Source organism: Chelon labrosus (assembly GCF_963514085.1).
Source record: "Chelon labrosus genome assembly, chromosome: 21".
Lineage (NCBI taxonomy): Eukaryota > Metazoa > Chordata > Actinopteri > Mugiliformes > Mugilidae > Chelon > Chelon labrosus.
Genome location: NC_140354.1, coordinates 16011016 through 16025572, shown reverse-complemented (window position 1 = coordinate 16025572; position 14557 = coordinate 16011016). Strand labels below are relative to the sequence as shown.

The window sequence follows — 14557 nt, the reverse complement described above, 5'->3', positions numbered from 1 at the left end:
CTTTTGTCAGGGACTGTATAATGTAATGTAATGTAATGTAGCACTATGTAAAACATAACACAATATAACATAATGTGACACAATGTAACGTAATGCAATATGATAAAATTTGTTTTGTTCAAGGTCACACTCAGAAACGTCAGTGTGGTATAAAAAAAACACAGAGGGAAGATAGTATGAATCATAAGAGGCTGCACAATTGAAATTGAGTTATGAAACACAGTCACACCGGGCTTTATGGTCAAACAGACAGTGACAGACATCCTCCAACTTCAAATGACACCACATTCATGGTCTGCCTGAGTCAGACTGGAACGCGGCTCAGCAGCATGGGGTATTATCTGTACTGTGGCGCTGCAACTTTTAATCTAAATGCAAATGCCTTCAGACGGACTGGACTGAGTCTTATACTACTGCGCTTGCTTGTTTTGATTCTCTACCCCTGCTGTGTAATACATCATGCTGCTTAAATGCTCATAATGGGATAACAAATGAGTATCTGTGCTCATGTTTATTTAAAGAAAACCAATTTGCCTTAAGTCACACTAGCTGTGAAATGTTCTGCGATGAATAATGGGGCTGCAGGAGGATAGTCTGATTGATCGAAGCAGCAGAATTGTGTCAATGGGGAGGGTAAATACTGAAAAGTAACAGCGTGATCTTACCAGACACTCCAAAAGCCTGGCAGGACGGGAGATGATGATAAGGAGCTTTTTCGCCAACTCTGTGACGAAGGCGACCTCAGAGCTCTCTGAGCGCTCATAGGCCTGACAAACAGACAGAGACACAGAGAGAGGATAACATTTAGAAAAATCTGTCGCACAAAGAAGAGAGAAACTCTGTCAGACAGAAGGGAGACAAAGGAAGAGCAAGTGTTCAAACTGCTGCGAGACGCGATAAAGTCGGATCACGAAATTCGCAGCAGATGTAATCAAAGTCAACCCAGGCAACCCTGCAATTTAATCAAGCTGTCAAAACGGGGACTGTGATGAAAACGCCTGATACCTGTTATCTGCTCTGGCAAATCACGAGCGCAATTAGCCTCCGTCTGCCACAGCCATTCCAATCTGAATCTCACCGAAGGCATCGAGCGTTAAAAAGAAATTAGGGAGAACTGAGCTGCACCTATCTGTGAGTAATCTCTCACAGTGTCAAATCATCTCAGCGAGCAGACGATACATGGATATGTTTGTGTTTTGGTTGTGATGTTACCTTAAGAATCCTCTCTTTAAATAAGATGCATTGCCTAATACTCAGGAATTTACCAGTTTTGTTAAATAATATGCTAAGTAACTAGTAACCAGCAGTGACACCATTATATCGTCTTAACTCACATCATTCAGCAGCTTTTCCAAATTCTCCTGTAGCTCAAAGAAGTAGACAGACGTGATGAGGCCCTCGCGGGCTTTGGCCAGGCAGTCTCTGGACAGCTCGGCTATCTGGTGATGGATGAAGCTGAGGACTCCATCGGCCAGCGGAAGGACGTTTTCAGGCGAGAAAACCTGGATGAACTCGGCCAGCCTCCCCTCCATCTGCGCCGTGGCCTGAACAAAGGGCGGGTGCCATCAGAGGTCGGGAGCAATAACAGGGAGACGGAGGGAAAAGGAGGAACGACGGAGATTAGGTTTAGAAAAAGACAGAAGTTCTCCAGAAGAGCCATTTGTGTGCGACAGAAAGGCCAGGAAGCCGTTCCGTTTGTGACTCAGACACTTGTTGGTGATTTACTGCTGCACAAAAACAACAAGCCCGAAAGAGCTTTCGCCTCAGATGAACTCCAAACTCTAATGCCCAATTTCCTACGGCTTGATTTTTATCACTGTGGAAGCTTTCAGCCCATTTCCTCTTGATACCAACGCCGGCCCACAAAGAGACTCTGTTCGTAGCTGTGGCTGTATTTACAATATTCTCTGGCAGAGTGAACGGGGCTCACATGATCTTGTTTGTTGTGGTTTAGCAGCCCCATGGCTCGTTTTTATTACTCGGGATGTGTGATATAAAACATTTGCATGAACGAGTCTCTGATAGTTATTGAGTATAAATGGATAAATGGAAGTCTAAGGCTTACAGTTGTGTGTGTGTGAGTGTTTTACCTTTGGAAAACGTTCTTTGTACACATGGTTCATCATGACTATCTCATTATCGTAGCAGGAGGAGGAGCGTCCTGGGCTGGAGAGGGAAACAGGAAGAGATGAAACACTCATGGGCTCATGGTAACGACGTGACGGGTGAAGGTAAATGTACAGAAGAACAATTTTATATAGACAGTTTTGTGTTGTTGTAATTTAAGCCATTTATCTGTAAAAGTCCTGAACGTAGACAAAGAGAACCCAATCAAATAAATGAAACAGAGATATTATACTTGTTTTAAGTATCTGTTGTGACCTCCTTGTGCAGCAGCTAAATGTTTCTGGTAACTGCTGATCCGTCGTCTACAACGGCTCGGAGGAATTTTAGCCCGTTCCTTAGAACAGAACCGTTTCAGTTCTGAGATGTTGGCAGGTTTCCTCACATGAACTGTTCAGATCTATTGGATTAAGGTCAAGACTCTGACTTGGCCGTTTCAAAATGTTACTTTTGTTCTTCAGGAACCGTCCTTTCGTAGACCGACTTGTGTGCTTGGGGTCGTTGTCTTGCTGCGTGACCCAGTTTCTCTTAAGATTCAGCTCACGGACACGTGTCCTGACATTTTCTTGTGGAATCCGCTGCTATAGTTCAGAATTCATTGGTCCGTCGGGGCTCGTATAAGGACACCACCCCCATGTTTCACGGACGAGATGAAGTTCTGCTTCTGCAATACATTTGTTTGATTGGATTTTCTTTGTCTGGTCTCAGGGTTTTGCCAGTGTTTTGAGTTTGAGTACATTTTTACGCAGGAATGTAGAAAACTCTGAAGGCTGCAAAACCTTGAAGATGCACTGTATGTCCCTAAAGCTTAGTAACACTAGCTGAAATCATGTGTTACTCAATCTCTATTTCTAGGAGATGTGTTCTTCAGTACAGTCCATCTTAGAAACAAGATAACTGCAGAAGAGGTTATATAAAAGCAATAATAAGATGAGCCAGGGGCAGCCCTGTAAATCTGCTTTTAGAGCGACTTTTTAAAAAGAGGATAGTGCCCTCGGGCTGCAGACGCTGCCCTTTAATCTCATGGGAGCTGCTGCTGCTGCTGACCTGAGACTGCGGGAGCGTGGCCGCATGTGTGGAGAGGAGCGTCCGTCGTCATCATCCGTGATGCTCTCGGTGCTGCCAAAGTGCTTGGATAAGAAGTGGAGCTCATCCATGGTGGGCTGGAAGGGCAGGGGGTGCAGCCGCTCCTGGGAGGAGCTGGAGGACTGAGGAAGCAGATGAAGAAGAGGAGGTGGAAGCATGGGGGAAGCGTTGGCAGACAAAACTTCAGCAAATGACGTCCTGATGCAACTGATGCTCTAAACTATTAGTGTCTTGTGCGCTACAGTTTCCAGTTGTCACCATGAAGACAAACCAAGGACTGAAATGTTAATGAAGTTGTCCAATGAGCCTCAGGGTCAGACCTGTCTCTCTGCTTGATTTGTCTTCAGCACAACTTTTCTAACTGAAGAATCGATCACAGGTGACAGACAAATGGGAAAGGTCAGACCCAAGGCTGGGACCAAGGGTGGAGTTTTTCCATTGCTGTAGCGGTTTTGTACGTCACCTTATTGTCTTTTCCATAAAGTTGTACCTCTTGTTTTACAGTTGTATATGTTTCAAAGGAAAAGAAGTGGAGGTATTTACCGTTGAGCTGGGAGTGTTGGTGCCATAACCAGAAGACGGCAAAGATGCTAAAGACCATCGCCGTCCGTCGGCTCTGCAAGAAAACACGAATGTCGTTTAATTTTTTCTCCATAAATAATTGATATCAGCTGGATAGTTTTGTATCCTAAAGGCAGAAATAATAAATTTGCCAAAGCCTGACAACCTAATTTCACATACTACACGGACACATTTCAATTTCGGCAGCGCCATAAAAACTCATTGAGCAGACCAGTGACTTATAACAACGTCCACTCCGTCCCTGGAGCCTTCCTTAGTGAGCGGAGCACCGAGACTCATTCGGTTTGTATTCCTCAGTCACGCGGTGACAGGCAGGCAGATGGATTTGACGAACGAGGACGGAGGATTTACGGGAGCGCCGGGCTGAGAGAGAGAGAGCCTCCAGTCGCGCCGCCGTGTCTGACTGTGCAGAGGCGAAGAACATCTTTCTTCACGAACATCTCTACTTTTAAAATGGTTCTGGAAAAATCTAGCTCCTGTCTAATGCAGCAACCTGACTATAAGTTTGGCTTTTTATGTAAGCATTTAAGTTGAAAAATATTATATTATATGCTAATCTACAAGAATCTACACCGATCAGCCACAACATTATGACCACTGACAGGAGAAGTGAATAACATTGACCATCTTGTGACAGTTCAGTGTTCTACTGGGAAACTTTTGGACCTGGCATTCATTTGTATGGATGTAGCACCCACCTAGACCAGACCAGGCACCCCCACCCCATAGCAATGACACTCCTTGATGGCATCCTGTTGCCAGACACCACAGGACACCCTCAAAAGGCCCATGTCCATTCTCTAAAGAGCCACAACTGTTTCGGAGGCACAAGGGAGACCTAATATTAGGAAGGTGGTCATAATGTTATGCCTGATCGGTGTATAACTTAATCAAATGTTTCAATACACGGCTCAAAGTATGTGCACGTCTGAGCATTAAAATCAAATTTGTTTTCCTTAATCTGCTCATAGATTGGTACGTATAATAATCTCCTTATAGACCAGAGGATTTCTGAATGCGGCTGTATGGATTTGGTTTAGGAGCATGGGTATTAGGTATGGTGCCATGACGAAACAGGAAACAGGCTTTCTCCAAAATGGACTCCACTCACAGCATCATGTTTGCAAAATTAAACCTAACCAGCAGACCTAATCTGGGGCGTAGAGACACATCCACCACCGTGTAAACACTCTCCTCCCTCCTCCTGGAAGCAGTGTGAGTAAACACAGAGCCACTGTGAATGTAATGGCTTGGCCCCGTCACACATGAGTCAGCCTGTTAGAGCCTGAGCGGTGCACCGAGAGGCTCCCCGATCTCCAGGAGGTGTGAGCCCTCTCACAGTCGATGCTCACTTGTTCCCTCTCCTCCTCCTTCTCCTCCCTCCACCCCCTTTTGTCTCACGCTGACTTGACTTCTGTCTGCCTCGTTTTTTTTTTGTTTTGTTTGTCCGGTGTCACCACACTACATGTAGAGCCGTAACCAAGCGCTGACCTTCTGGAGGAGGCGAACGAGAAGTGTGCCGGGTTGCTGGGAGAGAAGTTTCGCGGGCTGTCCAGAGGGCTGCTTCCTGTTGGGACAACAAGACGGGATACAGTCATGACACCGTGGTAAAGGCTTTTATAATGTGATTGAATGAGGACATCCGGTGAAGTGTGGCGCTAAAGCCGAGCTGCGGTTCAATATTGGTTTGAAGAGAGGAGTATTTCCAGGCCGCAAGAGAGAATTATAGATTTTCTAAATTTATTAAGATTTATGTTTGTGCCGCTTGGGTCTGTGGACGGCTTGAAAACTTGTGAAAGGAAGATTTTTTCACAGTTTAATGAACCAAACTGGAGAATTGAAGAGAGTTTTGGGTGAGAAAGTGTCTCATGGCACTAATACTCAGAATAAAAATGGCAGTTTCGATCAGATTAAGAGGGGTGGTGTAAATATAATAACCACGTGAACACTTGATCTGATCATTTCTCTCTGGCTGGAATAAATCCATTCTTTCTGAGCGTGTTTGCTCATCAGCTGGAGTTTCTGGGAGGGACAGGAACAAGGAGGCAGCAAACGAAATACAACAACATTTGTTCAAATAAGTGTTTGAGGATATGAATGAAGTACGAATCGATGTGTGGTCATCATTGCCAATAACGTCGTGTGAACAATTTCTGCAGTTTTCATTGCAGGCAGATATCTTGACTTATCAGATTGTTTTATTCAACGCCCTTGTTAATAGTTAAAGTCATAATCTCTAATCAGAACTGGTTTCGATAAAAGCCGCTGCACTGCAGAAGAAGATGAGTTATTTTAAAATATAACTGCCAGACACCAGAGAAATAACTTGAGCTAAGAGTATAAATCAATAAAAAAGTATTTTCTGAATACTTTTTGAAGTTTCTAGAAGATGTTTCGTCTAAAAGGCGGTTTAGACTTTGGCAATTTGATGTCCCAGCTACGGTGACAGTGCAGAGCATTGCAGACCCTACGCAGACCCTAACGCCGTAGCTGACCTGCACCTCCAAAGATACGCACCGCGGCAATGCAGGCCGCAAGAGCCGTGATTGGTCCGCTTGGTAGTAGCGTGTTTCCGCTTTAGTATTTTTGGCTGCTTCTCCATCTTTTTCTATTTTCAGATTGATTGTTTTGGATCAATAAAGATGGAACACATCGAGGAAAGGTTAAATGAGGAGGTGCAGAGATACAAACATTTGTACGACTCGTCTTTGGCAAAATTTGTGCAAAACTTTCTGTCGTCATTGTTGAAAGTGAAGCAGGAAGTGGAAACAAAAATTAACCCGACTGGCAAAAAAGACACAGCGCCGACTAACGTTTGGGTGGCGTTTTTACAGAGCGAGTCCCACAATACTCTAAAGGAGCCTTAAGTGAGGGTTGGGGTTTAAAAAGGAACATCTGTGGGTGTTGAAACTGGCATGACTAGTGTCTGTTAATGACCAGATTCTTGTCTGTAGTTGGAGGAAACAGTTTTGACCCTAGTCATGCCAGTTTCAACAGATGTTCCTGTTCAAGCCCAACTCTCCACCAGTTTATTAGAACTGAAGACTCAGTTAAAACGTCTTCAAGAAACTCTACAAGTCCAGTTGTCTTTGTTTTACCTGGCTGACTGGGAACCTTTAAATTGGACTATTCTTTCCCTGATAAATGTTACTTTAACATCCCATTATCAGCCAGAGGCTCAAGTCTCATGGTATAAGAAGGGGTAAAAGTTTATAAAAAAAAATCATAAAAATTTATGACTGATAATAGCTCAGTAGGTCCTGGGTTCGAATCCATGGGCCGACTGGGCCTTTCTGTGTGGAGTTTGCATGTTCTCCCTGTGTCTGCGTGGGTTCTCTCCGGGTACTCCGGCTTCCTCCCACCATCCAAAGACATGCTGGTTAGGTTAATTGGTGATTCTAAATTGGCCGTAGGTGTGCATGTGACTGTGAATGGTTGTCTGTCTGTCTGTCTTGGCCCTGCGATAGACTGGCGACCTGTCCAGGGCGTACCCTCGCCTCTCACCCAGCAGACCCCCGCGACCCTTAACAGGAATAAGCGGGTACAGAAGATGAATGAATGAATGAATAATAGCTCAGTCTCCTCCTTTAAACTATCTTGTCTTCTCTGGCTAAAATGTGAATGTCTTCAAAGTAGTGTCCTTTATTTGTCCTTCAGGTGTAGGTGGACTGCTGAATCCCGGCCTGCACATTCCTCACTGGACTCACAGACGATCACAGGCGTCTTGCAACATACGTACCAAGGTGTCCTGGGAGAGGCAGGGGGGAGTGCGGGCGAGGCAGCGTGGGGGACGTGGTCGTCAGGATCAGACTCTTCCTGTTGCTCGCGCGACAGCTGCAGAGAAAAAAAAAAAAAAAAAAGTGACAAATGTAAACTCAAGGGAACGTCAGAGGCGTGTTTGAGGCTGTGTCTGTAACGCCGTGCGGGAATAAACATGTTCACGGCTGCATGTACGGGAGCGGGAGAGGAGGACGGAGCAGAGATATGCTAGAGAATTCAATTTCCCCAGCCATCCATCCCTGTCTGCCTCTGCTTCCCAGACGAGATAAGAAAACGAGGAGAGCGAGGCAAAGCTGGAGGAGGGAGGATGAGATTACCAGAAAAAAAAATATATATATATGTGTGTGTGTCGTAAAATATATTTTGCAGAAACGTCCACTTTACCGTGACCTCAGTTAATTACCTTTGGGGGAATTTAATAGCAGTCACACTGAGTCACTTCAAATCTGCCCGTGGACTCCACACCCATTCATATTTCACATGATATCACCGTATACTCACACACCATTAGGTAGTTAAGTGGCCGAGCTTTTTATGCACTTACAAGACCCGCTTTTATTTGACCAGAGTCTCGCTGCGTGATTTAATTTGAAGGCTTTTTTCTTTTGGAAACGTGGCGGTTTGAGCTGCACAAGTAAATGCTAAAATGCACCATCTCCTCTACGCTGCCCCTTCTCTTCTCCATTTGGCCCGCTGTCACATGGGGTCGCATGTGAGCGGGACGGCCAAGACACACATACACGGACACACACTTTCATAAATGCAGTGCAGTGACGTGAGCTCACTGAGATCAGATAAGCAAGGGTCTGCGCTCTCCCGCAAAAAACATCACCCGCAACCTCTGACAGAAAGCTAATGACACCCACGACATGCCAGCCGGACAGAAACATTTAAGCCAGACACCTTCGCTGCTGCTTCTTCTTCTTCGATCCACCATGAAACGCAAATGAACATGAGAAATCACACTCACTTTCAGGGCTGTGTCATAGATGAGGAACAACAAAGCTGTGACCCATCTGTTTAGGTCGCAGATAAAGGAAGTGGAGCAAAAGATTTTTACGAATAAAAACCAAGATGGATGATGGAGGCTGTGCATGCAGCGCATTAATAAAGGCAAAGTTTGAAACACTTCTACAGATATAAATGCACTTAATGGGAGCGGGAAAGACCAGTTCTGACCTACTCAACATTAAACTGATGTAACTGCAGTAGACTCTCATGTGTCTGCTGCCTCCTCTAGAGTCACGACTCATGTCTGCCTGCAGCCTACTGCAAATCCAATACATCCTTTTATCAGAGCTGAGGTCACCCACCATCACCCCAGAGACCACCTATGGTGTAAATGCACTCATTCGCCACTTTGGTCTTGCTCTAAATACGCTGGGCTGATTTTACCACCCTCTGCAGTGCTCTGCGTCCGAGGGCGGTACAGTTGCCATACCAGGTTGTGACGTTCCCAGCCAGGATACTCTCGATGGTGCACCTGTAAAAGCTGGAGAGTATCCTGGTGTCCAGCTTTTACAGGTGCACCGTCAAGAGTATCCTGCCTGAGAGGAGGTTTTGGAGCACCCACACATGTATCCACAAACCATCAGGATACTGACCTGCTGAATTGCCACACATACACACAAGCACATGCACAATCTCACTTTATTGTGTTTTTATATATTTATCTAATGATGCTGCATTGTTATGGAGTATCTGACAAGAATCTTGAATCTAAATCTTATCTTCGTGTAAGTTCTGGTCTTCAGCATTTGTTTAAAATAACAGAGAAAGGTTCAACTTTTCATTTTTGAAGGCTGTTGTAATGACTTGGGGAGATGATGCGTATTTTGGAACAAGCTCCAGTGTGTCTCTCTCTTTCACGGAGAGCCAAAACCTTGGGTCATTATTTATTGGTTGATCTCAGCTCTGACCTTGGTGGTTTTAGAGATCTGCACGAAGCTCAGATTATAACTCTCAAACCCTCAAAGCTTCCATACGCACAAGTAACGTCACTGGACGTTCATGGAGGTTATGGTATTCAGCATTTGCTTGAAATAACAGATTTTATTTTGAAGGCTGTCATAAATAATTAAAGAAATTTTGTGCTGAATTCATTCCAGTTGAATTACCGGCTGTCTGATGTAGTTTGAACATAAACTGAACATTATAACAGTCTTGAAGGGGAGATTTAGTGCAGGACTGTTATATAAGAATGCACTGTTTTCACTAGTGTACCTAATGTTTTGGCAAGAGAGTGCATATCATTAGCGTGACTCTCTGTTGTGCAGATTTTGTGGCTATTTTAATGCTAATGGAAAAAACAGGAATATATAAAGTACTACTCGTGTTACGTCCATCGTCCAGTTTATGAATTATTTTATGAAAAGGCACAACATGCAGCTAAAAAGAACCGTGACACCTGCTTAGAGATGTGTTGAACCGACACATGTTCCTGTTAGCTTGGGCAGCGGGCTAGGCTAAATAACAGAAACACATTTAGTTCAAATCTAGTTGCACAGCACCACAAACTACATCCTCCCCAATGATCATCCAGTTGAATTCCCTTAGCAAAAAGTAGTATACTTGAAGTTCATTTTATTAAGTATACTTGAGTATAAGTATAAGTATAGTAAGTATACTACAGACCATGTACTTGTAGTGTACTAGAAAGTATACTAATGTAATACTTCTTCTGGCTAAATTGGAACATTTTAAGTATATAAAAGTGTACTTTAAGTGTACTTTTATAAACTAAAATGTAGACTAGAAGTATATAACTAGTACACTAGTAGTATATAGATGAGTGTACATGTAGTGTACTAGAAAGTATACTAATTTAATACTTCTTCCGGCTAAATTGGAACGTTTAAAGTATACTTTAAGTATACTTTTATAAACTAAAATGTGGACTAGAAGTATATACCTAGTACACTAGCAGTATATAGATGAGTGTACTTGTGGTATACTTAGAGTATACTTTTATAAACTAAAACGTGGACTAGAAGTACATAACTAGTACACTAATAGTATATTGAAGAGTGTACTTGTGGTATACTTAAAGTATACTTTTATAAACTAAAATGTGGACTAGAAGTATACACCTAGTACACTAGTAGTATATAGATGAGTGTACTTGTAGTATACTTGAATAAACTTCTTTTTGCTAAGGGTTACCACCTTTCTGATGTTAAAAATAAACTGATATAGTCGAAATACAAGGAATTTGTTCTCTGCCTTTAACCCATCCATTTAATAAAGGAATAATAATTAAGTATTATTGGAGCACACAGTGAGTAGTGAGCTCACTGAGAGCAGAGGGCAGGTTTTAGGGCTTAGCTTCCTCACTCAAGGGCACTTCAGCCATGGACACAGAACTGGTGATGCAATCCTCTTCTCTAACCATTAGTCGATGGATGTGCAGACATCATCCGTGCAGTAAGTTAGCAGGAAAAAAAAAAAAAAAGACCCAGCGGCTGAGAGGTGATTGCGTGTCGGAGTTCGTCCAGCAGCTAATCACTCCAGCCGCCTTCCTGCTCATGAGCTAATACCACTGACTGTGACTCAGGATGCACACAACTCAGCAGCAAATTTAATGTGTGCATAGGAATACAATAGGGCCACGAATATGACTACGCCTCATCTGTCTGGTTTCATTGGTTTAACTGCACACAGGAGGCCCGGATCAATCAGATAAATAACTAGCCTTATGGATATTGATCGAATGTGCCAATAGGTTGGATTTAAAGTGCAGGAACAATAGCTGCTGTCGTTTTTTTTTTTTTTTCAAATTGGGATCAATTATATCTTGACAGCCACCGAAAGCTTTTTGTCTCTGAAGCTGTGATAATCTCACTGTAACACACATCCTGGCCTGAAGCCGATCCCGGCGATAACAATCATCTCGCCGAGCGAATGCATGTGTGTGTACATGCTCAAAGCGGTTCAGCATAGTTTCAGGCTTTCGTTGCTTCAATAATTGCTCTTTCGGAGTATAAAAAAGAAATAAACTGAGAGGAAAAAAACAACAACTGTTCTTGGTTAATGGATTTTTACTGCTGCAGGAAATCAAAGGAGGTCCGTCTGTAAAACTCACAAAAACACAAAGCCCTCGGCCTTCATTTTCCTCGGTACGGCTCGATTCTGAGACGCCGCCTTATGCGTAAACACGCAGACACGTACTGGTGTGTAATCGCCACAAATCCAGCAACTCCACAGAGCTGCAGCTGATGCAAAGCCCAAAAATTTCAGAGCGAAGCCCGGGGCCTGTTTCTTGCTGGATGGTCAGACAAGATCAAGAGAGGAAAAGAGAGTGCACTTCACTGCACTCTGTAAAATCTGGGTTGTACTGGCCAGCGGCTCGAGAAAGGGCGATGGGGGTGGGGGGCGTTGTGAAGGTATGAATGATGCAGCGAGGAAGATGGTAGCATGACATCAAAGCAAAATAAGAGAAAGTGAAAGCAAAATGAGGCGACTGCAAACTCGAGTTAGATGCAGGGAAAGGTTTAGAGAGCTCCCAGTGGTGCTCGTCATCCACGCACAAGGTAAACATGACCCAGTTTTTTTCCACCATTACACACATATGTGCACGCTCGCATATGCGTTCGTGCTGCAGAATGCATAAACAGAAGTATCGTTCAGTGGGATCTAACAAAGCCAGACAAACCGGAGCCTTCATCCTCTGCACTCCTCCTTCTACCTAACAGCAGGGGAACCGTTAATATTGATCAAACCAATCCGCCCATTTGTATGAGACCTCACAAATCTAACTGTGATATACAAAGACAAAGAGAAGGAGATCTGAGGGGAACTGATGTGCTGGTGGAAAATATTAAAAAGGGTCAGTTCAGGGAGGATTTCATCATCTAAATGAAAAAAATAAAAAAAATCTAGATAAGATTTACAATGTCATGAAAAGAAATCAAAATAAATTTAGCCGGCGTCTACAACCCTGGAGGGAATGTGGTGGAGAAGAGGGAGTTGTGATCACATGATGGTTGTTGCTACGCAGCGTGCGGGGGAGAAATACAGCTCATTATAGAAGTCTCTCAAGTTCACTGTTCAAGGACGGAGGGAGAGGCAAAATACGAGGGTAGACACACAATGAATGAGTCAACTGTGACTTGTCGTGAAATGTCAAAACAATCTGCTATGAAAGGAAAAGGGAACTAGCAACAAAATCAGTGGCGGTACTCAACAATTACAAATAAGGGTCACCATTCATATTAACCTATTAACGTGCATGTCTACGTGAGAGGAAACACAGCAGACACAGTGAAAATGTTTAAACTCCACATAAAGACCCTAGACGACCAACAGGTTAGAACCCAGAACCTTCATGCTGTGATGCTAACTACTGCTAATGTGTGCTTCCGCCCACATAGAGTGGGACATTCTTGGAAATCTGCCTGGTTTAGTCTGTGCAGGTTCTCATTCATGCAGGTCATGGTATATCCAAAAAGCGTTTAAGAACGGCAACTGGACTTGTAGAGTATCTTCTTCAGTGCTAAGGGACTGGTGGGAAGTTGACATTTAAATAGGAAACTCTGTGGGTGTAGCTGAAGCGGTCCACCTACACCTGAAGGACAAAGGACATTCCTTCCAAGATAACAACGTCCAAATCTTAGCCAGAGAAGACAGATGGTTTGAAAGAGGAGTAAAGGAAGGCATCTATGTCAGATTGGAAAAACCTTCTCTAAACAGACGAGATGGACTGAGATATAATGTGCCATCACCATTCACACTTTGAGACTGGAGACTCTGACTGACGATGGGTCGTTAGAGCACCATTCATAGGGAAAGAAGACAGGGACAAACAGTCCCCCCATCAAGGACAGGTAAGTATCTAGCCATTAATGGACACTGGTTGTACCAGTTTCTAGCCGTAACAGAAACAAATCAAGCAAGTTTTCTGATGGGTTATACCCACAGAGTTTCATATTTAAACCTCAACTTTCCACCAGTTCCTTAGAACTGAAGAACCTACTCAGACGAGTGGCAAAACATCATTAAGAAGCTCTACAAGTCCAGTTGCCTTTCTTAAATGATTTTCGGATATACCTGGTTTAGGTTTAGAAGTCTATATGTGAAGAAACAATATTTTTGTGAATGCACTAGAAAGCAGTGCTGTCATTCTAGCAATTAGCACCGCCATTAGCAGCTGCTCTGAAGGACAGAACAACCACTTCCAGATTGTGACCTTCAACCATGCATCAGTATAAGTTCACTGTAAGTTTGCAACCACTTCATTGTCTTCTTCACAGGTTTTGTCAGTTTTGAGCAACTGGTCGTATTAATGCCTCCTGCAGGATGGAGATATTAACAACTACAAACATCTCGATGATGTTAATGAGTCATTGCAGCCTTAAACTGAACCACATGTCAAGTTCTGTAAAAGAGCATCATGCAAAATGGCACTGAAGTGGAAAGAACAACGTATGTGCTTGTTGTCCAATCACTGTAGGTGCATCTACATATATATGCATTAATGCCGCAACATGAATTACATAAATACATGTGCTGATATCTGCTGTAGGATTTCTGACATTCTGCACATGAGACCCCTTTTGAGTCAGGTGCCATACCAATTTTGAGGCCCTCAAAATAGGGGATTGTGTATAAAAATGGTTCCCAGCTTCAAATAGCAGAGTTTGCACCTCAAGGCCATATTCAATATACATAACCGTAACTGAAATATATTTAGATAAACTGCTAAAATAACAGAAATATTTATGACCAAATGTATATGGATCTAGCTGTAATTCAGTACAATTAATATAGTGGTGTAACATAGTGTATTGAGCACTTGTCCACTGTCTAAATCTCTTTAAGTAACTCTAACAGTATTGTCCACCGGGTCACATGACCTGCACTAAAAGAAGGACAGAAGTTAAAATGGTCACGGTGAGGGCCCGAGGAAGAACACTGTCCTCGCTGAGCTCAAATCACAGCTCAACTCGACTGCACCAATCATTGTGTTAAATGTCAAAATCATCATCTG

General features: G+C 43.4%; 1 protein-coding gene across 1 annotated transcript in view; it reads right to left on the bottom strand.

Moving 5' to 3' along the window:
• mast1b (microtubule associated serine/threonine kinase 1b) overlaps positions 1-14557 on the bottom strand; it is a gene marked incomplete at its 5' end in the record, with an annotated part of 45167 nt that overhangs the window by 13460 nt on the left and 17150 nt on the right. The window contains 7 exons of the mRNA XM_084571088.1: positions 666-767; positions 1335-1544; positions 2091-2166; positions 3172-3332; positions 3754-3826; positions 5284-5359; positions 7532-7626. Of these exons, the coding sequence (XP_084427214.1) occupies positions 666-767; positions 1335-1544; positions 2091-2166; positions 3172-3332; positions 3754-3826; positions 5284-5359; positions 7532-7626 (793 nt within the window). The remainder of the gene's footprint in view (positions 1-665; positions 768-1334; positions 1545-2090; positions 2167-3171; positions 3333-3753; positions 3827-5283; positions 5360-7531; positions 7627-14557) is intronic.